The 24,719-nt window shown below is 49.3% G+C and overlaps 1 protein-coding gene across 4 annotated transcripts in view; it reads right to left on the reverse strand.

Moving 5' to 3' along the window:
- The window catches only part of NRF1 (nuclear respiratory factor 1), a 67,549-nt gene that overhangs the window by 14,249 nt on the left and 28,581 nt on the right, over nt 1-24,719 (reverse strand). For 3 of the 4 annotated variants that reach the window (XM_034063091.1, XM_034063093.1, XM_034063094.1), the window contains exons 6-11: nt 21,520-21,678; nt 20,121-20,318; nt 17,631-17,732; nt 15,331-15,480; nt 13,996-14,153; nt 8,737-8,861 (exon numbers count right to left, since the gene is read on the reverse strand). In XM_034063091.1, the coding sequence (XP_033918982.1) occupies nt 8,737-8,861; nt 13,996-14,153; nt 15,331-15,480; nt 17,631-17,732; nt 20,121-20,318; nt 21,520-21,678 (892 nt within the window). The remainder of the gene's footprint in view (nt 1-8,736; nt 8,862-13,995; nt 14,154-15,330; nt 15,481-17,630; nt 17,733-20,120; nt 20,319-21,519; nt 21,679-24,719) is intronic. The other variant, XM_034063095.1, reaches the window with a different exon arrangement.

Genomic DNA, 24,719 nt, shown 5'->3' on the forward strand with positions numbered 1-24,719 from the left:
AGAGGAGCACAGAGTGGCAGAGGATATGCTGTAGAGAGGAACCTTTAGTCTAATATACAAGATTATGAACTTCCTAACTGGAGAGACACAGAAACCATGGCTCCAGGCACTGAAGAGCTGTACCTGCAGGCACCCCAGCTTCAGCATAGCTTACACAGGGTGTTTCTCTTCCACTGGGGTGCCCAGCACTGCGAGTGGAGAGTCCCCAAAGCCCATCTCATTTCCTAAGATGCCTCCCACATAACAACAGCTTGCTGGGATTCCAGCCAGCTTCCCATTTGGATCAGATTGCACCCTACGCCCACTGACAGCCATTAAGAGCCTGGAGCTCACAGCCTGCCCTGGGGTCAGACGAGCCTCCATCCATTCAAAGCTCAGCCACATTTTCCACAGCTCTCCAGTGTACACAGGAGAGGGTGGCCTGATCCAGCTCACAGACACAAACGTACCTGTGTGGGAAGGCAAGAACTGTGCCCTGCTGTCATGAAACAGCAGATTGCAGCCCAGTTCTGCTGTGACGTGGGGGGGGATTAGAAAGCCCCTCTCCATCTGCCCTGATTCAGTGTAATCACAGGCTGCTCCTTCAATTCCCCAAGCCCCGGAGTGGTGTAAAGGGGTAAAAGTGGTACAGCACAAGCAGAAAACCAGCAGCAGCATCCCCAGTTTTCCTGTGGTCAAGGCACTCACCCATCACTATATAGATAGGGATGAGGGGATGCTCCGTCCCTAAGGAGAAGGCTATTCACCTAAAATCTGTACCCAAAGAGGCTGCAGCTACTCCACAGCAGGGACCATTGCCCATCCTTCCCCCCAGGCAGTGAGGCAGCAGTTGGGATCAGCTGCAGAAGAAATGATGCCCTACAACTCAGGACACATGTCTGGCTCTGCTTTGGGAAGAGGCTCACCATGCCAGCATGTGAGAAGGGTGAGCTGGGACCTCTCATCTGGGATCATCTGGAAGAGGAGACTGAGCAGAGATAGTGCCAGCAGGATGTAGCTGTCCTTAGTTGTTTCCTGTCTGCTGTTAACTGGAAGTTCTTCCAGAGATGGGCTACAACATCCAATGTCCCACAGGGCTCAAGAAGCTGAGGTGGGGCTGACACACTCAGTGTAGGTTTGGATAAGTTGGCACAATCCATCACACACAGACTTCATCCAGGAGCTCGAGGCTGTTTCCTCTTGTCCTGTCACTTGTTACTTGGGAAATGTAGGCTCCATCCTCCATCTCAAATGCAAGGTTTCATTAAGAGATGGAGGAAAGCCAGATCCAGTGAATACAAATATAAGCTACATATATCATTTCACTTGCTAAAAGGCTTGACCTCCTTTCAGTAAGTGTCCTGCACTGAGCAGCTCCTTCTGAAGCCAGATGGATTACTGAAGGACTGAGATGACGATGCAGAAGCCTGGACAAATACCATTCAGATACACCAGATAAATAGGCTTCAAATTCAGCCTTGAAACACAATGAATTCTGAGTCAAGCAGCACAGTCAGAGTGTTCCCAGTCTGACTGTTACTCTTCTGTGATGAAGGGTCACCATGGGAAGGAAGCTCAATCTTGGGAACTTGGGAAAGCAACAACCCTCTGCAATGAGAAACCAGGGTGGAGGAGGAGAGCAGGAGGAAAGCCATGCCATGAAGGCCCTTGTGGGAACACCTCTGTAAGGAAAGCTTTGGAGGACACCACCTGTCTGCTTCCCTAAACCCATGTTCATCCCCAGTCAAGCCCACGCTGCAGCCAGGCCAGGGCACAGTAGGACAGCACCTCCTGCACCCAACACACTCAGGTTTCCATCCTTCCATGCGTGAAGTGACCACATCCCTTTGAGTCTCAGCCCTCAAGATCTCAAAGCAAACATTCCTTAAAATCCATCTGTTCCAGGGAAGTTGAGCCATTACAGAGGGGAAAAAGAAAATCCAGTTTTCTTCCTGCCTGCTGCCCCTGACATGGCTGCATTTTGGCACCAGAGTGGATGCACAACTGGGATCCCTCAAATCCGAAGCTTCCCCACACAATTCAGCTCGATGAACACAGTGTCAGTAGATCTGAATTCATCCAAGAGCAGCAGAAAACTTCACCTTTCTGCTATGACTGCAAGGATGGGAACTGCTTTAGGCACTAACACCAGGACTTCTTTGTAAGTGCTGCAGCAGCACCAGGCAGCTTCTCTTTCTAAATATATGGATAAAGAAATCCTGCCCAGCCTGGGCTCGTCACCAGTCCTGCTTCCTCTTCCAGGCCAGAACAAAAGGGAACATATTGCAACTATGCTGAGAGGAGAAGAGCTGCTGCCTATTTCTTTAAATGTAATGTTAATGCCTTGTAATCAGCTTTAATTTTTAAACAGACCCAGCCCTCCTGTCCATTTCCCCTAATTCAGGACACGTGGAAGGTAAATGGCCTCTGCTTAAACCGGGGCAGCATCAGCTGTGACAGCTGGAGAGCCTGTAAGTCTCAACTGCCTGATAACAGGAATGGATGTCAAAACTCACCAGGGGAGGGGAAACGGGGAGGGCAGGAGAGGTGCTGGAGATGCTGTAAGGTCATTGAGAAGCCCAGAGATAAGGCCAGGCAGGGCACAGCTCATTTACTGCATGGAAGCTCACTGAAACCAAGAGGAACTGAAGAAATGTTAGAAGTGATGAAGCAGCTCAAGACTTGGCAGTGACTCCCCAGCCCTGACGAAGGTGGCTTCTCTTTCTAACACCACTTTGCCCCTGCTGAGCAGGGAAGTGTCTTTTAGGGGACAGCAACAGAGCATGGCAGGAACTGAGCAGCTCCTGGGGTTGCTGCTTTCTCTCTTTGTGATCTTAAAGGCATGTTTCAGAGCTAAAAAACAGCCTCTTAGACTTCATGTGAGACTTGGATACAGAATGGTGGTACAAACCACCCATGAGGTTCTCCTCATGCTCCTCTAACGCTGCTGCCTTTGCAAAGAGGAAAGAGACCTGTGGTACATCGTGAGTGCTCAGCTTATAAAGACATTTTAGGACAAGGGGAATGGCTTTAACTTGCCCGAGGGGAGACTGAGCTGAGCTCTTAGGCAGAAGCTGTTCCCTGTGAGGGTGCTGAGGCGCTGGCACAGGGTGCCCAGAGAAGCTGTGGCTGACCCATCCCTGGCAGTGCTCAAGGCCAGGTTGGACACAGGGGCTTGGAGCAGCTGCTCCAGTGGAAGGGGTCCCTGCCTGTGGCAGGGGTTGGAGCTGGAGGAGCTTTAAGGTCCCTTCCAACCCAAACCATTCTATGGTTCTGTGGCTTTCACCCAAGGAAATAAAACAACAGAACCTGTGTGTGAGCCCCTCTGCCCCCAGAAGCCAAACAGTACTGGCCTGATGTACAAGTGACTGACCAAGGTCACCCAACAAGCCAGGAGAAGCCCTAAAGCCAGCAGCACTCAAGTGCTGTGGCATCCACCTCCAGCCTCCTGCTCTAACAACCCCAACCTGTTGTGTGGAGCTGGCTCCATGTAACACAACAGCAAGGCAGGTAATGCCTGGATAGCTGGTCTGAAGGGACAACCTGGCCACCACTGCAGTACAAGAGGGACTTGTGTGAGCCACTATTTTTAACCCTGGTTGGTGGGCAGACAAATCCTAATCGTGAGCGGCAGCCGCTTCGTCATCGGTCCCAAGATGTCAAAGCAAAGCTGTGCAGTGCCCATGACAGCCCCGCGTCAGGACAGCCTGAGCTGCCCGGGATTAGTGCCCAGGAGTAATGCAGGACAGCAGCAAACCCAGTACATCCATCATGATGGGTTTAAAGTGGCATGGCAAGGTAAGGTAAGCCATGCCAAAGCGAGCAGAAGTCAGTTGTGCTGGTCCACATTGAACTGTTTCGGTTCTTGGAATCCTTCGGCTCTCATTGTGCTGGGAAGCTAGCAGCACCATGCCAACTGTTGTACCACATCCTAGCACTGTGTACTCCCCACCATCCACCCCAGGGCTCCCCGGGCAGGCAGATGCTGACATGGAAATGGTGCAGATGCAGTGAGTGTGCTGAGCTGCAGTCGAGTACCCACTCTGCAGGGCACACGTAGGGAACTGCATGTACTTGACACAGAATAAACTTGTTTTAACTGAGGTTTATGCCAATATATTTCACTCAGAGTACATCATAGCCCATTGCTGGCAATGATTCATTTATGCAGTGATTTGTCCTCTAGGAAACACCTCTCCCTGTTCCTGGCTCTGCTCAGTGCATGCACCCAGGAATTCACTCTCATCCACTTCAGCTCTCTGTGCTGGCCTCTCCTCTACCCTGTCATCTGAAACATAGCTGCAACACTGATTTTCCTCACTTCTCCTTCAGATTGGAATTAAATCATACCTGTTTCAGGGAAACACTTCATTAAATATACGTGTTCCCAGTGGGAAGACCCTACAAAAGGCTCAACTCTTTCCTTCCGGTCCACTTGGATGCAAACATGCTGATCTGCACTTTGCCAAGTTGCTAGCAACTCATTTGGGTCCATCTTCCCTAAAAAAGAAGGCGATCAAACAGGGAAAATGACATTAAACATCTTTTAAAGACTGACACTTGCAGCAGATCAGCCTCCAAGCCTCCCTCCATGTCATCATTACTTTGTTTTCTTATGCAAAAAGAACTACAAGTTCCCATTGGATCAGTGTCCCACACTTCCCTGTCTCCAGGCATCCAGAAAAGAGCAACAGGCAGTTCCCTTTGCTGGGATCTCTGACTGCTTTCACGCTCATGGAGACATGCCCAGCCCAGAGAAGCTCTCGGCTCCAGCATTCCCCTCCTGGATGTGCTTTCAGCTGTAAATAGCCCACACAGAGAGGGGTGTGACTGGCCTGGAGGTCTCTGTGCTGCAGGAGGAGGGTTCCTCATCTCCCATCTGCACAGTGAGACAGGTTTCCACCTGGCACTGTATTGATTCCCTGTGGGAAGCTCGGCTGCCTCACCCCTACCTGAAGCCTTCCCAGTATTTCAACTGCTGCTGCTAACAGAAGTCACCAAGTGGAGCAGCTCTTCCCATGCAGCAAGTTCCCCATCGCCCTCAGTGCTGCTCTGGGCTTGTTCATCCTGTGCTAACTTGCAGGATACTCTGCACTGACGCCTTGGTTCCTCTGTTTGCGAAAGCAGAGAGCTTGCTAATCCCCCCCTGCCCACGTCAGAGTCCTAATGCTCTCCCTGGGCTTCCATCACAGCTCCATAATCCTGGCTCAGCCCCAGCTGTAAGCACGGCTCCCTTTGGCTGTATGGAGAACTGCAGTTGGGTTTTGGGATGGAGGACAGCAAGTGTCCCTGTAGGCTCCTCTTAGTGCCCATTTCCACATTACCACATCACCACCAGGCACACTAGTGGTGCCAGGAGCATCTCCAGCAGCACAGGGAGAAGATAAATCAGTAAAACACAGTTTAGGGCTGGGAAATGGGCAGGAGTGGCCACGTTTTGTCTGGCTGTGCCTAAATCAGGTCTGTTCAATTAACTCCCTGGGCACAACTTGATGTCACATCTTCCACTGCTGCTTCTTCCCAACACCAGCTTTCTCCTGCATCTCCTTCCATGGCCTGTTTTAAACCCCAGCTTTGAGCACACCACCCCTATTGCCTTCAAACCAGCCCTCCAAGATGCCACACACTGCACAAAACCACAACCACAGGCTTGCGATGACACCGAGACCATGAAACCAGCCTTCCTTTGGCAGGCTCTGTCCTTGACAAGCAGCACTATGCACTGCTACAGCCCCACACAGGTACTGCTTAGGCAAAAGCCTCATCAATATTTCAGGCTGAAGCCTGTAGCTCAAGCAGCATTCAAGGCCCTCATCAGATCAATGTCAAACAAAAGGCTGCAAGATGAGGATGCTCCAGCAAGAGAGGCCCAGGCTGTGGGCTGGCAATGTCACCTCTCCTTCCCAACGCTGAGGATCTCTTCTCTGGCCCCAGCACCAGCCCATCCCATGGAGCTGCCCAAAGCACAGTTTCCTCTTACAGGAGCATTTTCAGTTTCCAGCTGACATTAGAAGTGGTGCTGTTACAATCCCCATCACTTGCTTTGAGTATTACTTTGTTTTAATGCCAGTCACTTAAGAATCAAACATCTGAGGCTCAAACTGTGGGGTCAGCGGTTCCAGCATCCCCACTCAGAGCAGATGCTCCAGAGTAGCAAGAAAACCATAATGCACTTAGCTAGCTTGACACTGCATGGGAGCAGGAGATCTTATTTCCCTCAGCTATAAATGTAACTGATCAGAAGATAATCCACAGCCCTTTTGCAGTTCAGCCACGCTCCTGGGCTCCCTACTCCCTGCAAGACTGAATTCAGCCCTAGCTTCCAAGATATCCATGAACATAAAGAAGTTGCCTCTTTTTAGCCTCCTTGGTTCTCTTGGATCACTTAATTATTACTCAGATGCCAGAGAATGGATGGGAAAACATCAAGATAGAAACCAAAAAGACAATCGTTACATCTAACGGCTAAAATCAGGGATGAAGCATCTTACCTGACTTCAAGCAATTCTGTTAAACTACTGTCTCCTTTTCCCTATCAATAAAATGGGATAGATTTATGTCCATTCCAGGGAAAATGGAGTGGGTGAGAGATTGGAATCCCTCAGAAAGCACCTACAGAAGGGTAAGAGCAGTCCTAGAGAGAAGCGCTTCTTGGCAATACCAGCAAATGAAGCCTTTGCAAGCAGTAGTGAGCAGAGGGAATTTGCTGGTTAATGCCATTATGGCTCTGGCAGATATTTCCCCCTCCCCTTCCTGCTACCAATTGCACCAAATAGCTCCCTGTTTTTCATCTCCCCCCAACAGAAGGGTGCTGCATCAAATAAACCAGGAGGATGCTCACACTCACACCCTGGGCTCCACGATTCAGAGAAGGCAGACAAATCCTCCCCATCAAAGCCAACGCTGAAAATCCATCTGCTCTCCATCCCCAGACAGAGACAGGAGGAATAGATACCAACATCTCCTCCATCCCTAAGGGAGATATATTAGCTGGTTATGTAATAAAACTAACAGCATGGTGCTTCCAAGGACTCCTGTGCCGACAAAGCCGTTCCCCTAATGCCACCGGAGATTAGAGCAAATCGAACAGGAGTGGAAGCAAGGCGAGGGGCTGCGGGTGAGGTTTGCACAGAGGAGATGCTGCAGCATCTGCCCTTAATGCACTCAAAATCCCATCTGATTTCCAACTCTGCTGCTAAAAAAATAGAAAGGGGGAAAAGAAAGGACAAAAGAAACAGCCCAGCCTGCATTGAAATGGTATTAATAGTGGGTGAGTGAGGTGGAGTGACTCAGGAAGGAGTGCTGCTCAGTGGAAGCATCCAGAGGAATCCAGACCATGAAAGCATTTTGGATGCAGACCAAAAGGAGGCAGAGGCGCAGATCTGCTAAAGGACTCTATCGTGCTTGGACAAATCTGATTAGCTGCTGGTTTTGAGCATCCAGGATCAGATCCTGCCTTCGATAAACACACATCACTTATCCCCCTCGTGCCAAGCTGCCGGAAAAGCAGAGCACAGCACTTCTCTCTCAGCATCAGATGCATTCCCAGGTCTGAGGACAGGGGTTTCACTTCATTTCTGCTCCCTCTTCAGGCTGGCTGACTCCACAGCAAGAGACATCAAGTTGAACACCCCAAGCAAAATTACTCTTCCCTCCACTTCCCTGTTTTTGCTGCAAATTAATAGTGATGTTTTAAAATGACCACATTCCCTATGAGATGAGGATTTTGATGCAAGTCAAGTTCGAGCGCTCATCTAGACAGAATCCTGCTTTACATGCAAAGAAGTCATGGCTCTGCTATCCGACTGCACATGCTTGTTCCCCCTTTGACAACTGGAGTTCAAACGGCCCCATCCTCAAGGTGATGTTTCCTTTCAATTTCACTTTACATCCTTTTTGAGCTTATTATGACATATTTCCATCCATTTAATCGAAACAACCAGTGAGTTCCATCTCTGAATTTGGAAAGCACTTGGTAAAGGCATGAGGCAGAAGTACAGTACAACTGGAGGCAACGGATGAGCATCAACGAGACACGGTCGTACATTCCAGTATTAACTCTTGAACTTACTGGTTTATCCACTACAAACGTAATTTGAACAACTGCAAAAGTCACCAGACTTGGTAGAAGAGACATCCAGGTAATAGGTGAGAAATGCTATATAGCATCCCTAGAAATAACGTATTAACTGTGATGGCAAGATGGAAAACAAAGCAGGAGGTGAACAACCTGATGCTGACAGCCAAGGGAAGACTCTGAAGGTGTCACCCAAGCAGAAAACCAAGAGTTGCTCCAGAGCAGCTACCAAGCACACAAAAACAGTCTTGAGAAAGGAGGGAAATGAATGGGTAATAGAATGGTGGTCATACTCTCTGCCACTTCACAGTGAAGTGTTTTGGAGATGTGTTTAACACGGCACTGACTAGTTGTGCTGGTTCACCAAGTCTGGTCCTCCCAGTTGTAGGCACTGTATAGATCCAGCGTGGGGAGCAGTTTGCCCCTAAAAACTCAAGCTAAAGAGCAAGCTGGCAGGAGGAGGAAAAGAGCAAAGCCAGCAGCATTATGGAAGTTAACAAGAGGTTAGTGCTACCATTTGGTTGTGAGGTTGCAAGTCACAACCTAGTTAGTGACCATCTGCAGTGAGGGAGAACTATGTAACTAGCAAACACTTGGTATTTGAAGTAAAAGAAAGGAAAATCCCCAGCTAAGAGCTCATTAAAACCCCAGAGAGAGTAAAAACTTTCCAACAGCCTTACCATTGGCATCTTGGACTCCAGTAAGCGCTCCTACTGCTGCTGCAGTTTCACCAGACAGGACAATTTGTCCCCCCCCTTGAAGAGTGGCTTCAGCAAGCGTGGCTACTGCATGGGCGGCTGCTTCACTGTGGGCACAGGAAAGGAGAAAGAAGGGTTAGAAGACCAAACAGAGAAATAATTCCACTCCAATAGATCCATTGTAACCAGGCAATGCGTAAAGAGAACAAAGCCAGAAAGGAGGAACTGGGATAGCCAGGGATTCTCAGGTAGCCCAGTGAAGCCCCATCGCTGGCAGTGTTCAAGGCCAGGTTGGACACAGGGGCTTGGAGCAGCTGCTCCAGTGGAAGGGGTCCCTGCCTGTGGCAGGGGTTGGAGCTGGAGGAGCTTTAAGGTCCCTTCCAACCCAAACCATTCTATGATTCTTCCTCTGCTCAGATGAAGTTACTCAGAGCAGCAAACCTATAGTAGGGGAGGAATATATGGGAAGAAGCAGCTTCCACTGACGTTTTCCAGCTTGCACACCTCTTCTGTCAGAACATCCCTGCCTTCTTGCCTTCACATCCTTTTACTTAGGACTTAACTACAGCTTTCAGCCAATCCAAGTAATTATATACACACCATGTTGCTCCTTCCTGTTTCTGGTTTCTGGTACAAAACTCACCCTCCTTTTGGCACTGCCACATTCCAGGTCTCTACACATTTGAGAGCTCCTCCCTTCACTGCTGATTCTGCCAGATGACCTTGCATTGAAACAGGCCTTGAGGTTCACCAGGATCACATCAGCAGCTTTCTATTTAGCTAAGATGGAGCACTTCTCCCCAGCTTAGCACAGTATCGATAAAGTTCTCCATACTAATGAGGTCAGACTTTTAGGAAGGAGTGTGCATGATCCTTCCCTTCCTACACCCTCTCAGCTTCCACCAGTCAGTGGTGTATTGATTTCCTACATCAGAGACTGCATCTGGACCATCAGGTTTGATTTGTTTAATCCTGTTTGAAACCCATTTATACTTTCTACTTCCACAACATCCTGCAGCATTGAGTTCCGCATTTCATTAGGTGCTGTGTGAAGAGAAAATGCACCATGGTACTCCAGAAAGTACTGCCTCAGTCTGGCTGGGCAGCCTTTAACTCTGAGATTGTGAGAAGCAGAGAATAACTGTGCCCTTTTTGTGCTCCTCATGATTTCATAGACTTCCAGTAATCTCTTTCACAAGCTGCAGAGACATAGGGCACTCCCTGTCCAAGGACTTTCTGGATTCTGATCACTTTGCCCCTTCCAGACTTTTTCTAATGTAAGATATCTGTTTGAGGGGGGTGACCATTTCTCACACTATTCAAGATGTAGGCACACCATGTGTTAGTTCTGGTGTCCCCAGCATCAGAAGGACATGGAGCTGTTGGAGCAAATCCAGAGGAGGCCACAAGGATGATCAGGAACTGGAGCAGCTCCTGTATGGAGACAGGCTGAGAGCACTGGGGCTGTTGAGCCTGGAGAAGCTGTGTGGAGACCTCAGAGCAGCTTCCAGTGTCTGAGGGGGCTACAAGGATGCTGGAGAGGGGCTCTTCATCAGGGACTGGAGTGATAGGACAAGGGGTGACGGGTTCAAACTGAAACAGGGGAAGTTCAGGTTGGAGATAAGGCAGAAGCTGTTCCCTGTGAGGGTGCTGAGGCGCTGGCACAGGGTGCCCAGAGAAGCTGTGGCTGCCCCGTCCCTGGCAGTGTTCAAGGCCAGGTGGGACACAGGGGCTTGAGCTACATGGTCTAGTGTGAGGTGTCCCTGTCTGTGGCAGGGGTTGGAACTGGTTGAGCTTGAGGTCCTTTCCAACCCAAACCAGTCTGGGATTCTATGATTCTATGAGTTAGTCCAGGGGCCTCATCCCAGCTTGTTCTCTATACCTTTCCCTAGAATTCCTATTATTCAGCTTACTCTTTTGACAATACTTATTCATCAGTGACAAAACATTCCTGGAGGATAGTACACTGAATCATAGAATCACAGAATCATAGAATAGTTAGGATTGGAAAGGACCTCAAGATCATCCAGTTCCAACCCCCCTGCCATGGGCAGGGACACCTCACACTAAACCATATCAACCAAGGCTTCATCCAACCTGGTCTGCTTTCTGAATGGTAACTTGCAGCATATAGCTCCTTATTGAAGATACATGTACATGCACCACTTGCCATTTACTGACATCACATTTCATTTCCCATTTGGCTGCACCATCAGAGTGCTGTGAGCATCCTTCAGCAGCTATCCAGAATTCTCCAGACCTGTTGCATGACTATTAACCACTTCTGGTGATCTGCTGCTAGCCACAAAGTTATTCCAAAGCCACCACCTCCCTGCAGCTGAATCTCCTACCATTTCTTACCTGAATGAACTAAAAAAGGAAGTATTTTCTTTAGCTTCCCCTAGGATGCTCTTCCTTAACTCATTCCCTGGTAGACCAATTGACTCAAATATTTTCCAAGTACTTCCTACTTTTTTTCCTCCCTGATTTCCTGCTTAGATGCTGTTCACATTCCAAGTGTATTCACTCAGGATGTATTTTCATTTGTCTCTCAGAGTAGCTCTTACACACTGTTAGTAAACCAGAATATTTTCTTGCTCTGCTTTCTTACACCTTTTAGATGATCTCCCTACTGAACCTGCAGCTGTATGAAGGCATTTACTCTGCAGGAAGGCCAACCCCAGCACAGCAACCCTGGGGTAAGCATGCATTTACTGGTGGAACCCTGTTCCTCAGACCCACAGCACTTAGCTGAATCCACCTGCAAGGACAACTGAGCACTTTAATCATCTGGTACAGCTGCATCCCTGGAAATAATAATGATGTGCAGCATAAAAGCTTTTTCCAGTCAGTGTGTTCCACAGACATTAACTGGTTCAAATCAATGATTTAATTACCCACCTCGACTCTGTCCTCTTTACTAGAAGGTCTAATACTTCCCATCCTCAAAGCTGACAGAGGTTGCATCATCCATCATGTTGTGCTGCTGGTAGATGCAGTGCTCTATGTGGGGCCATGAAAGACTGCACTCTATCAGCAACCAGTAGAACAAGGTTCAGAGATCACAGAATCATAGAATCAACTGGGTTGGAAAAGACCTTCAAAATCATCAAGTCCAACCATTACCCAGCACTGCCAAGGCCACCACTAAACCACATCACTGAGGGCCTCATCTACATGATGGCAGCTTTCAGCTAAATTAGGCTTAAAGTTTCCAGAGCTGGGATGAGCCACCAGCTTTCAAAGGCCAGAACCTCACTGAGACCTTCCTACAGGCAGGGGAAAGATCCCAGTTCCACAGCTGGAAGCAACAAGGAGTATTTTGTGGCAAAGGAAAAAGTACACCTCATCCACACGGAAGGGTGTTGGAGGACAGTCACCTAGGAAGGTCTCCAGCACTTATAGTCAGTAGATAAAGAGGGTGACAACAAGCTAGCAAATTTAAACAGGATAGGCCAAGGGGAATGGCTTGAACCTGCCTGAGGGGAGACTGAGCTGAGCTCTTAGGCAGAAGCTGTTCCCTGTGAGGGTGCTGAGGCGCTGGCACAGGGTGCCCAGAGAAGCTGTGGCTGCCCCATCCCTGGCAGTGCTCAAGGCCAGGTTGGACACAGGGGCTTGGAGCAGCTGCTCCAGTGGAAGGGGTCCCTGCCTGTGGCAGGGGTTGGAGCTGGAGGAGCTTTAAGGTCCCTCCAACCCAAACCAACCTGGGATTCTATGATTCCTGCTGCAGTGCTGCTACAGCCTTTACATCACCCCTGAACTTCAGGCTGTTTGATCAGACTTGGCACAGAGCTTTCCTGGGTATAAAGAACCCAGCTGATCCTGTCTTGAGGCACAGGAGAGTTAAATGAGTTGTTGAAGGTTCTTCCAGTCATATTTTCTAGGAGACTCTCCTTAGTGCTAACAACTCTTCTTTTTCTTAATGATTCTGAATTTCTTAAGCTATTACTAGTGGAAGATCCCTGCCCATGGTAGGGTGGGGTGGACTAGGGGATCTTTAAGGTCCCTTCCAACCCAAACCATCCTCTCATTCTATAATGCACGAAAAGGAAGAGCTCATTGAGACCTTAAGAGATAAAACTATGAGTGACAGGATGAAAGTCACATTCCAGAAGATGTGGTTTTTCTTGCAACTCCATACCTAGTTACTTTAGCTGTTGTTTTTAGTGTCCTAAAAAGATCACTCATTTTAAAAGGCAATTTTACAGTGAAGCTATTAGTTAAAAAGCCCATTTAACCAACCTTGCATTGTAGCGCAGAAAACAATGTATCTGATGGACCTGAATCTGGACCACAAAGAGAAGGAACAGTTCTAGGTATGTTTGTGATTCAGTGGCAACAGCAGTTTGGAAGCAAGCTGCTGAAAGTCCCAGAGTGGCTCCTTTAGCAATCTGTGTATCTCACACGGTCCTGGAGCTTTACTCCAAGCATCAGTGTGGACTTGGGCCTTCTCCTAACCCATGGCTGCTCAGTCAACAGCCCCTAGACCAGAGTCCTGATTTGGATGAGGAAAATATCTACACTTCAGTGTGAAACCTCCCACGCTGCTGGGGCTGATGCTATGTTTCCTACCATCCTCCTGCTCTCTCAGGGTGATCTGTGGTGTGCCACACAGCAGGCAAAGCTGAAGCAGCTCACCAGAGCTGAGCACAGACACTGCTTCCTGCTGCATGGACTGTAGAGAGCTATGCTGCAGACCTTGGTAACCTGAGGACAACCAAAACTCTAACAGAGCTTGTTCCAAGATGAAGCAGCAGCATTACTACTGCAGCTTGTTCACCTTCCACTTCAGAAACACAGCTGGGAGAAACCCCCAAACCACTGCCCTCTGGAGGAGGTTCTGGTTTCTGCAGAGAGGCCACAGTGTCACACAACAGAGCAGTTCAGCCTTAGCCTTTTAGTAGGAACCATTCATAATACTGAGGGAGACCCAGACAAAAACAGTTAAGGTGCTATTAGCACTTCATGACTCTTGCTTGCTTATCAAGCTCAGTTCTGGAACTGGACTCTTGATGTACGACTAAGTTTAGAGGATAAAGTTACTAGCCATCTTTTCCTATGCCAGGAAATTTCCATGTTAGTAGTGTTCTATGGTTACAGTGGCAATCAGGAACTGTCCTGCAGACACCTGGACACTCACTGCTGTAGGAATTTGCTAAGGGAAAGGGATGCAGTGGTCTTTGCACCATTAGAGTGAAAGCCTAGAGGGAAATGTCATGCACGGGTGCTTCTCAGCCATACCTGTTGAGTGCCATGGTAACAGTTGCTCCTTGTTGCATCTCCTGAGATGCTGCCACTGCTGCTTCTGCTAATGATGCCACCGCCTGCGTGGCCTCTGACGCCTGCGTCGTCTGGATAGTCATCTCACTCCCTTGTAGCGTGGCCCAGTTCTGCTCCACCTAAGGGGAAACCAAAAAGAGAGGCCCTAAGACTGGATTCATGCTATGAGCAAATGGTTGTGCCCTAAAGAGAAAGAGCCAGAGAGTTTCAAGAGGTCTTTGCAGAATCCTGCACGTGCTCTGACTTTGAGAGACAGGTAAAAGAGGGAGGAAGTTGGGATCCACCTGAGAACATTGCTAAGCACTACAACCCTCAGCCCCATCAGCCATGATAGCAAGTTTCTATAGATAGCCCATGATTTTAGTTGCTGTACTCCATATGTTCAACCTTCAAACAAGAACTCTGCTTTCCTCACACACATGGAAAGCTCACCCCATAAACGTCAGTGCAGCCCCTTAAATCCCACAGCCAAGTCCACAACAAAAAGGGACAGCATTGACCACTGCTGTACTTTGATCGCTGTCTGCCAGCCTGGGCACTTCAAGCAGTCACATGCAGTGCTGGAATTCCAGCATGGATCATGTCCCGCAGGAATGCACTTGCCTCACTGCTCCCATCCGCTGTCATTGTGGGGAACAGCTCCAGTTCCCATTCAGGGTTTATCTGTACAGCAGTTGTGAACTCAGATGGGTTTGAGCCATGCAGAATTTCTCTGTGCTGCAGCAATATACTTAATAAAAGAAGATGGCAGATGGGAAGTGCTCTGTTCATATATCTCAGGTACTTTCAATTCCCTTATTTCAAACCTCGATGTAGACAGTTACACATTACTTAAAGGTTCAGTCAGTCTCAGTTGCTCATTTGCCACATTTCTCCATCTGGGCCTTGACAGCTCATGAGCTAATGAGTGTATGGCCCCAAAATCCACCACAATGTGAACTAGAAATACACATTGGACCAAAACAATTAAAGAAGTGGAGGATGAAGGTCCATCAGCTGACAAATCCTCCTGCCTGCTTTGTCAGATGATCTTCCCCCACCCTCCCATCACTGTTCTCAGCCCCATAAATGGCTCAGGCTACTCATCATCCTTCTGAGACACACAAATAAGAATGCCACAGAAGGTGATGCAAAAATAAACCCCAAACTCAACTTGTTAAGATGGACAAAGCTAAAAAGTAAATAGAGGCAGAGCTGGCTTAAGGCCCGAGTAAATCTTGCTGCCTTTGGGCAAGAGAAGGGTTAGCCCCATCAGAGGATGGAGAGGGAGAGAGAACCTGTTGTGCTCTCACTCACATCTGCTATCACACACTCCTCAGCTGCTGCCAGTCTGGTTTTCCAGCACTTGGGCACAAGCAAAGCTGGCGCTCGTCGAAGCTCTTTGGCCATCCCCAGCCGTCTGACGTTCAAGGCAACTGCTTCATTCTCCTGTGCCCAGAGCTGACCCTGGGCGGAAGGATCCAAAGCAGGGAGGAAGCAATGAGATAGTGCATTGCAAACAGGAGAAAGGCAGCTGATTTTAGAGAAGGCAACGTCTTTTAGGAGAGAGGCAGCCGAGCTGGAGTGCTCAGAGAGGAGGAACTGAGGTGGTGAAGAACTCAAGAGAGTCAGATTGAGTTTGTGGTATTCATTAGCCATGCCAAAACCAAAGGGAAGTGGTTTTTCCCAAGCTGGAAAAAGACACCCTTCCCACCACCATGCACAAGCGGAACAGACATACATATTCTCAATACATGGCAACACACATTTGTATGAGAAAGCAGATCTCCACTGTGACCAACTGTCCCCTGCAAAGATGCCTAAGCTGCTTTGGGATGGAGTAAGGCCTGGAAAAGAAATGGGGACTGTCCAGGCCCTTCTCCACACTAACACAAATGTGCTGCTGAGATACCAGTCAGCATCCCTGCTCCATGCTGCTTAGTGTCCTATAAACACAGGGATTTACTCAGTTTACTCAGATCTTCATATAGCAAGAGACAGCAGGACCAAAACATCTCTGGAGAGGCTGCCAGCAGGCTGTGGGTCTAACTCTGCAGAGAAATAGCACTCATCCCCAGACCAAACTTACTGTTGCATCTTTATTTTGGCCAAGATAATCCCTTATATGTCCTGTTCACATTAGGAATTGGATGCCTGGGTTGCTCTGATTCTTATCTGTGCCTTTGAAAACTTCTTTTAGATCTGAAGAGATAAAACTGGTCCTTGAAAACCACCAAAGCAGCTGCAAAATGCTGCAAACTCACAGCCCCAGAGCCAAGCTTTCACTATGGGGCTGAGGTGGAAGCAGAGGCTGGAGCAGAGCAAAGCTGTTCTGTGCTGCCACCTGTCGCCATGAAAACCCATCCATGAGAGAGGACCAGACCTCACTGTCCAGCCAGGAATTCTGTTGTGCAGGCAGTGGACAAAAAGCAACCTGATGTAAAGTGGGGTTTGCGGGTAAAGAGGGTAAAATATTATAATCATCATCATCATAATCACCTAATCCCAGCCTGGTTTGGGTTGGAAGGGACCTTAAAGCTCCTCCAGTTCCAACCCCTGTCACGGGCAGGGACACCTTCCACTGGAGCAGCTGCTCCAAGCCCCTGTGTCCAACCTGGCCTTGAACACTGCCAGGGATGGGGCAGCCACAGCTTCTCTGGGCACCCTGTGCCAGCGCCTCAGCACCCTCACAGGGAACAGCTTCTGCCTAAGAGCTCAGCTCAGTCTCCCCTCTCTTGGGCAGGTTCAAGCCATTCCCCTTGTCCTGTCCCTACAGGCCCTTGTCCCAAGCCCCTCTCCAGCTTTCCTGCAGCCCCTTTAGGCACTGGGAGCTGCTTGCTAAATCTTAAAGGAATGTTTCTTAAACACAGAAAAATACTTTATCACTCTATTTTAAAGAAAAAAAAAGTTAAAACATAAATGCATGCAAATTTAGGATTTAGGAATCACAATGAGGATCAAGTCCTCAACAGAAACAACTCTGCCAAGTTGTAAAGCAGTGGAAGAAACTCTCCCAGTACACAGAACAGTAACTGCACTGTATCTCCTGCTGTCTCTGCACTACTGCACATTTACACAGCCCTCTCTGGGATTTCCCTGCAAACCTCCCTAAAGCTGCAGCAAGAGAAGAGTCCCATTTTATCCAGAGATCAGTGGCCAAAGATGCATAGGAACTACCCACAGCCATGCCATATCCTTTGTTAACCACAGCCTCAGAATACCCCAGGCATCAGTCCCACCCCTGATCTGACAAACAAGGATGTACAGCACACACAGAAGAGATATTCAAGATGAATACATGGATGTGTATCTGTGTATGTCATTAAGTCTATCTGCTACAGCAGAGCTCACAAATTATATCATCTATAGGAGATGCATATATAAAATGTATGAAATTCAGAACCGAGGCTTGCACCATAGTTGCAATTGGTACACTCCTGACTCCAAGGTACCACAGTCCAGCTCTTTAATAGTCTTGTGTATGTTAACACTGCAGGATGGGGAAGCAAGACTTGGTGCTTTCTGTGACCCCTGAATTCTAGGATATACTTCACTTCCCTGAAGTTCAAAGAGGGTAATTCTGGTTTGTGCCCCACAGACACAAGCCAGGTCCTTACCTCTCCGTCAGCCACTGTAGAGTAATTCACTTGTGCGACAGTGACTGTGGTGGGCAGCTCTGAGGCATCAGCCAACGTGGCAACTGTGGCACCGGTGCCAACCTATGGGAGTCAACAAAATGCAGTGAGTACATTTGTTATTGCAGGGCAATGTCCACATGATTCAGGCAAAGGGACACTCAAATGTTCTCAGATTCAAAAGCATCACATCCACAGGGAGTATGGACTGAGTAGTAATCGCAGAGCTCATGGAAAATATGGGGCTGTCTCAAAGGGCTGGGGGAGGAAATCATGGAATGGTTTAGGTTGGAAAGGACCTCAAGATCATCCAGTTCCAACCTCCTGCCATAGGCAGGGACACCTTCCACTGGAGCAGCTGCTCCAAGCCCCTGTGTCCAACCTGGCCTTGAGCACTGGCAGGGATGGGGCAGCCACAGCTTCTCTGGGCACCCTGTGCCAGCGCCTCAGCACCCTCACAGGGAACAGCTTCTGCCTTATCTCCAACCTGAACTTCCCTTGTTTCAGTCTGAACCCATCACCCCTTGTCCTGTCACTGCAGTCCCTGATGAAGAGTCCCTCTTCCAGCACTCTGGAGAGACTCTGAGGTCTCCATGCAGCCTTCTCTTCTCCAGGCTGAACAGCCCCAGTGTTCTCAGCCTGTCTCCATACAGGAGCTGCTCCAGTCCCTGATCATCCCTGTGGCCTCCTCTGGACTTGCTCCAACAGCTCCATGTCCTTCTTATGCTGAGGACACCAGAACTGCACACAGGGCTGCAAGAGGGTCTCCCCGGAGAGCAGCAGAGGGGCAGGATCCCCTCCCTGAGCTGCTGCTCATGCTCTGGGGGTGCAGCCCAGCACATGGGGGGGTTCTGGTCTCAAGCGCATACTGAAGCCAGGTCATGGGGAGCTTCTCCTCACCGAACACCTCAAGTGCTTCTCTGTCGTGTGCCTGGGATTGCCCCCACCCAGGTGCAGGAATCACTGGAGCCATGTTCATCTATAGCAGTTCTAGAGCAGATCTGGCCCAGAAGCAAGCTTTGCACAGCCCTTGTGCTGTCCCCTATGCTTATGTAGGAGACAAATCCTCACTATTCTCCCATTCTCTTTGTTACAGGGACCAGCAGTGGGACACTGCTGCCATTCCCATGTGTGAACGTGATGAGGTGGTGGAGCCAGCATGCTTCTCCTATGGGGTGGGAGTTACTTAAACCACTGAGTAGTCCTGGCTCAGAACACCCTGCACATCAGCCCTCCTTCATAATGCTCCTTGCTTACCATACACTGGGTCCCTCGTCTCCAGGAACTTGTCAAACATTAGCACATGCTCAATACCTCACTGCCTTTGGAAACTACCTTTTCCCCATTTCAGAGCTGGGAAAGGACAAGGGCAGGGAGGTGTAGCTTTGTTTCTAAGGAGAATTAAACCTATAAATGCCAGAAATTCAATGGTTTCAGGTGCCCAGCATCTAAAAGAACACCAGTCAAAGGGAAAACGTGTGTTAGCAAGTGAGCAAACAGAACCAGCTTGGCAAGTCTGCCTGGCCTTGGTGGGAGAGCAGAAAGCTTAAGAACTGGTGAAAAGCTTTCATTTGAGAAAACAAACAAGCCCAAAACAAAGCCCTACACCATGGGTTTTATCTTGAGGGTTGTGAGAAGAGAGCTTTAGGTGTCACTAAAACCACGATGCTCAAGAGGGACAGAGTGCTGGGACAGTTGGGTACCAGAGGGCAGTGGTGGTTTGTAGGAAGGGGCACAGGGGGAGCTGAGGTTCAAATCCCATGTTCACAAAGGGCTCTTGGGAGGTTTCAAGGGAGCACTTCAGTTTTTAACACCCTGAGCTGCAGAACCTGCCTCCCCACACTGGGGACACAGGGAAAACAGCAGCATCACTGAGCCCCTGCCTGAACGCAGCCTCTATGGCCCTGAATCCCCCTCTCTAAAACAGTTTAAGAGGCATCCTTACCACAGAAGATCACAGAATCATAGGAATAAGAATCCTAAGAGAAATATATATTCAGTGTGTGCAATATATATGTTATACTTTGGGTGTAAGATGAGGAACAGATGGTATAGAAATACTTAATGACATACATTAAGCTGTTTCATGCCATTAAAGAAAGGCAGTCCCACTCCCTCCCATTGCCAGCACAGGCCTCGTGTGGCCACATCATGAATTGTATTTGTTCATAAATGAGTTGATTAAATTCAGGTCAGCTCCCTGAATCACTTGCCCAAATAGCTGCAGGAATCCTTGTGCTGCCATAAGAGAAGACCAAGAGATGGGAATGGGGAAGAGAGGATGAGGCTGCTGCTTTGGGTGGAGTACTGGCTTAAGAAGCCTCAGGACGGAGACATACAGGTAAAGACAACCTTCTTGAAGGACAAATTAAGCTACCAAAAGGAGTTTGTTCCAAACCACGTCCTTGATGCAGACAACTCAATCCCAATTCAGATGCATTGGAAATGGCAAAGCCAGAGGGTGTCACTCACCTGGATGAGGGACACGGTGCCATCAGGGTTACTGAAGGTTTGTACCACTGTCTGTGATGGCACAAGGTGTGCTATACTATGTGTGGTTGTTGTCTGCTGCTGTGTCTGCTGATCCTCAAAGGCATAGAGCAGGTCCTCACGCCCGTGCTGCTTGTAGCAGTTCTTCACAATCGTCCTCAGCGCCTGGGTCCATGATACCTGCCAGGAGAATGAGAGACAGTGAAGAGACAGTGTAAGAAAGCTTTCTGAGGCACTGCAGGGCTGCAATGGCTGTGATCTGTGTGCTCATCATAGAATCATTTGGGTTGGAAAAGCCCTTTAAGATCAAGTGCAACCACTCTCAAGCACTGCAAGGCCACCACTGCCCCATGGCACTGAGGCCTCGTCTCCACGCTGTGTGAACACTTGCAGGGACGGTGCCTGCAGCCCTGCCCTGGGCAGCCTGTTCCAATGCCTGAGCACCCTGTGGGGCAGGAATTGTTCCTCAGCTCCATCTAAACCTGCCCTGGTGCAGCTTGAGGCCGTTTCCTCTTGTCCCATCCCTTGTTCCTTGGGAGCAGAGCCCAGCCCCTCCTGGCTCCATCCTCCTGCAGGCACTTGGAGGGAGCCATCAGGTCCCCCCTGAGCCTTCTCTTCTCCAGACTGAACCCCCCAGCTCCCTCAGCCGTTCCCCATCTCTCTTGTGCTCCAGGCCCTGCACCAGCTCCATTGCCCTTCTCTGGCCCCGCTCCAGCACCTCAAGGTCTCTCTTGTAGTGAGGGGCCCAGAACTGAACACAGGATTCAAGGTGCAGCCTCACCAGTGCCCAGCACAGGGGCACAATCCCTCCCCTGCCACACTGGTGCTGATACAGGCACTCTTCCCCAAGGCTGGAGTAACAGGCTGCAGATGAACACTTACTGGGTTTTCTTGGGCCATTTTCAACCAATTCTCTAACAAAACACCCCAATACCTAATCCCTCTCATCCCCTCCTTTCCCCAAGATTCAGAAATCACCCTGGAGAGCTCCTGTGTTGCTGTGTAATGGTACAGAACAGCACATCTGGCTACGGGAAAGGGAAGCTTTGCAAAGAAAAGTTTCACCAGCTTTCAAGGAATTCTAACCAAGGTACTGGGACTGAGAAGCAGAAAATTATCTCTACTTAGAAAAGCACTGACTGCCACAGCACCATTTCCAGCCTCACCAGGCATCCCTCCCCATCCAAGCAGACCTATATTAGTGAATCATAGAATCACAAGCTGGTTTGACTTGGATGAGCTTCAATGTCCCTTCCAACCCATTCTATGAGAGGTCAATGGTGTAGCTTCTTCTGTCACTCGAGGGCAGAAGTATTCCCACACAACCTTATTGCAGGCCTCTGTGCTCCATCTGAAGGCAGCAGACGTGGCAGATACGCACCCGCTGCTTCTGCTCATCTGTGCGCACATCGCTGCGGACGTTGGCCCATGGGATGTCCTCAGGCCACCAGATGGGCTTGCAGCTCTCCTTGCCCCAGCCTGGCTTCCCACGACCCGTGGAATACTTCAGCATCTCAGGGATGAAAGCTCGTAGCTGTGCCTGGAACAAAGCATAGAAGAGGGTTGAGAGGGTGTTTTGAGGAACTCCTATCTCTGGTAGGCTTAAGGTGCATAGAGAAAGTTATTACATTTAACTTCCAGCCTGTTGGAACCATCAACTGGAAGAGGCCTGAATGCCTAAAGAACATGGACAAACACTTGACCATCTTCTCCCAAGACTCAGCTGAGAACAGCTTAAAGCAGAAACACAATTAAATCAGCCAAACACAGTAAGGCACAAACTGCATGAACACAGTTCATGGTGCAAACACTACCATGAAGAGACCTTGCCAACCTGAAATAACAACCAAATAACACAGAGAAAGCCCCACACTTGATATCCCCACAGTGACAGGAGCTCAGAGTTGAGCTGATGGACATCTTACAGAGATGCTGCAGTGATGGTGGAGCTTCAGGGAGCCACTAAAAACCAACTTCACACATAACTTCTCCACCCCTGCAGAACATAATACACACTGGACTGATTTCCGCATCTATTTGGGGACACTTTTCAACCTGATTTTGCTTCTCTTTAGCACCCACAAAACCTGCTCAACTAGTGACCACCTGCACCTTAAAATAGATGTGCAAAGCAAATCGAGCAGAGATGTCACCAAGAACAAGTCATATCCTCAGTGTTATCAAAGAGAACATGAAACTCACACAGGGGTTTAAGACATGGGGGGGTTTGTACCAGGGAATGCCTAGAGCCTCAGGAAAAGGCTGGTTCAGCTGCAGAACAGAGCAGGAAGACAAGGAGCACTCGAGACCAAATCATAGCATCAGCTATGTTGGGAAAACCTTTAAGATCATCAAATCCAAATACATCAGAGAAAACGACACTGACTTAAAGCTGAATAGCTGCATGGCCCTGCATCCCTTGATGGCTTTAATAGCATATTACTTGAATTGGTGATGGTGGCACTGGGAGTCCTCAGGCCACCTTACAACCTGGAGGTGTCTGCATGTTCATGGCTCTGGAGCACAGCCATGGATGAGCACACCAGGGCCAGCATCAGTTGCTGCCACAGCCATGCCATGGTCCCAGCCAGCAGAGACATGGGGCAGCTCACAGAGAACTGATCTTCTGCTGTAAGAGTGTCCCTTCCTCCCTGTCATAATCCTGCTTGAATGACATCCTGGTTCCAGTCTGGATAGTGCAGCCATTGGCTCCAAGCTGAAAATCAACTGATGTACAAGCTGCTTTTTCATGTTAGTACAGGGGGCATGTACAAAGTCCCCTGTAACATCAGTCTGATGGAGGAATGCTTCAGAACAGGAGACTGCAGATTGTCTCTGGGGTCTCTGCAAAGAAGGACATTAAAGGCAATAAAAATCCAGTGTGCTTCTGGGTCCATATGTAGCATATGTGCTGCACACTATAGAAGAATCAGCCCTGCTCAGCACCTAGATTTTATTTCTACTTAATGGACATGCTGAGCCATCTCACAGAAGCCATACCAAACCTCTGAATTATAAATGGAAGCACGAATAAGCCCACTTTGGTGCCCATTTGCCCAGGCCAAAGCTACCCATTGTGCACCTTCCACTGCAGGGCCAGCAGCCATAGAGTCACAGAATCCCAGACTGGTTTGTGTTGGAAGGGACCTTAAAGCTCCTCCAGCTCCAACCCCTGCCACAGGCAGGGACCCCTTCCACTGGAGCAGCTGCTCCAAGCCCCTGTGTCCAACCTGGCCTTGAACACTGCCAGGGATGGGGCAGCCACAGCTTCTCTGGGCACCCTGTGCCAGCGCCTCAGCACCCTCACAGGGAACAGCTTCTGCCTAATTGCTCAGCTCAGTCTCCCCTCTCTTGGGCAGGTTCAAGCCATTCCCCTTGGCCTGTCCCTACAGGCCCTTGTCCCAAGCCCCTCTCCAGCTTTCCTGCAGCCCCTTTAGGCACTGGAGCTGCTCTGGGGTCTCCCCTTCAGCAGCCTTCTCTTGTCCAGGCTGCCCCAGCCCAGCTCTCTCAGCCTGGCTCCAGAGCAGAGCTGCTCCAGCCCTCGCAGCATCTCCATGGCCTCCTCTGCACTCGCTCCAACAGCTCCACGTCCCTCTTGTGCTGCTGCCCCAGAGGTGGATCAGGGCTGCAGGGGGGGTCTCTCTGAGGTTCCCTGGTTGAGGCCCCATTATCCATATGAACCTGCTCCTGGCACTGAGTTTTCTGGTGCAAAAACAGTTAAAAGCTCCTTCCCTGGATTGCTGTGTGCAAGCCAAGCTCCTTGTTACCAGCTGGATTAATCACTGGTCCCAGGGAGTTGAGCAGCTCAAGCTACTCAAGGCACTTGTTAAGGAGGACTTGCCTCTAATCCACCAGGGAGACAATCAGCAGCAGCATCACAACCTGCTCCAGCACCAGCATATCTCTAATTAGGGCCATAACAAAACCTCACCCTCACAGGGCTCTGACACTGGGTATGGCACAGGGACAAAGACCCCACATCCCTCAGGACACAGCGGGAGGAACTGCAGTGACCAGGAGCCATGGTTCTGCTGCCTCCATCTATGAACCACCCCAAAATCAAGAAAAGACAGCAGCACATTCCACTTCCCACAGCTGGCAGCTCTGGAAAGGGCCCATATAATGTCCAGTATGGATGGTTTGAGAAGCTATAAGCACTGTTTCTTTCTCACCCTTTGGTACACAGACCGAGTGTTTCCTAAGTTCTAACATCAAGCTCAAGTGTTAGTGGTAATGAGCTAATCCTGATTCCACCATCTGCACTAGCCCAAAGCATGAACTGCCCTCCAGTGCTGGAAACAAGCTGTCCTGCACTCAGAGCATCAAGCAATCCTCTGGTCTCAAGGTTTATGCCCTCCTATGGGAAGTGGTTTCCAGAAGGGAGCAAAACCTGTGGCTGCAGATTTGCTCCCTTTGCCCATAGTTCAGGCTCAGGATCTCCAAAAAGCAACACATGGGAAAAGCAAAGTCCAGTCCACGTGGGAAGAGGAAAGCGGAAGAGGTCAAAGCAGCAATTACAGCAAAGCACCAAGGTATTTCCTTCATGGTCCCCTCTTTTTGCAACAGCCAATTTGAGACTAA

Source organism: Melopsittacus undulatus, chromosome 5 (assembly GCF_012275295.1).
Source record: "Melopsittacus undulatus isolate bMelUnd1 chromosome 5, bMelUnd1.mat.Z, whole genome shotgun sequence".
In the NCBI taxonomy this organism is placed as follows: domain Eukaryota; kingdom Metazoa; phylum Chordata; class Aves; order Psittaciformes; family Psittaculidae; genus Melopsittacus; species Melopsittacus undulatus.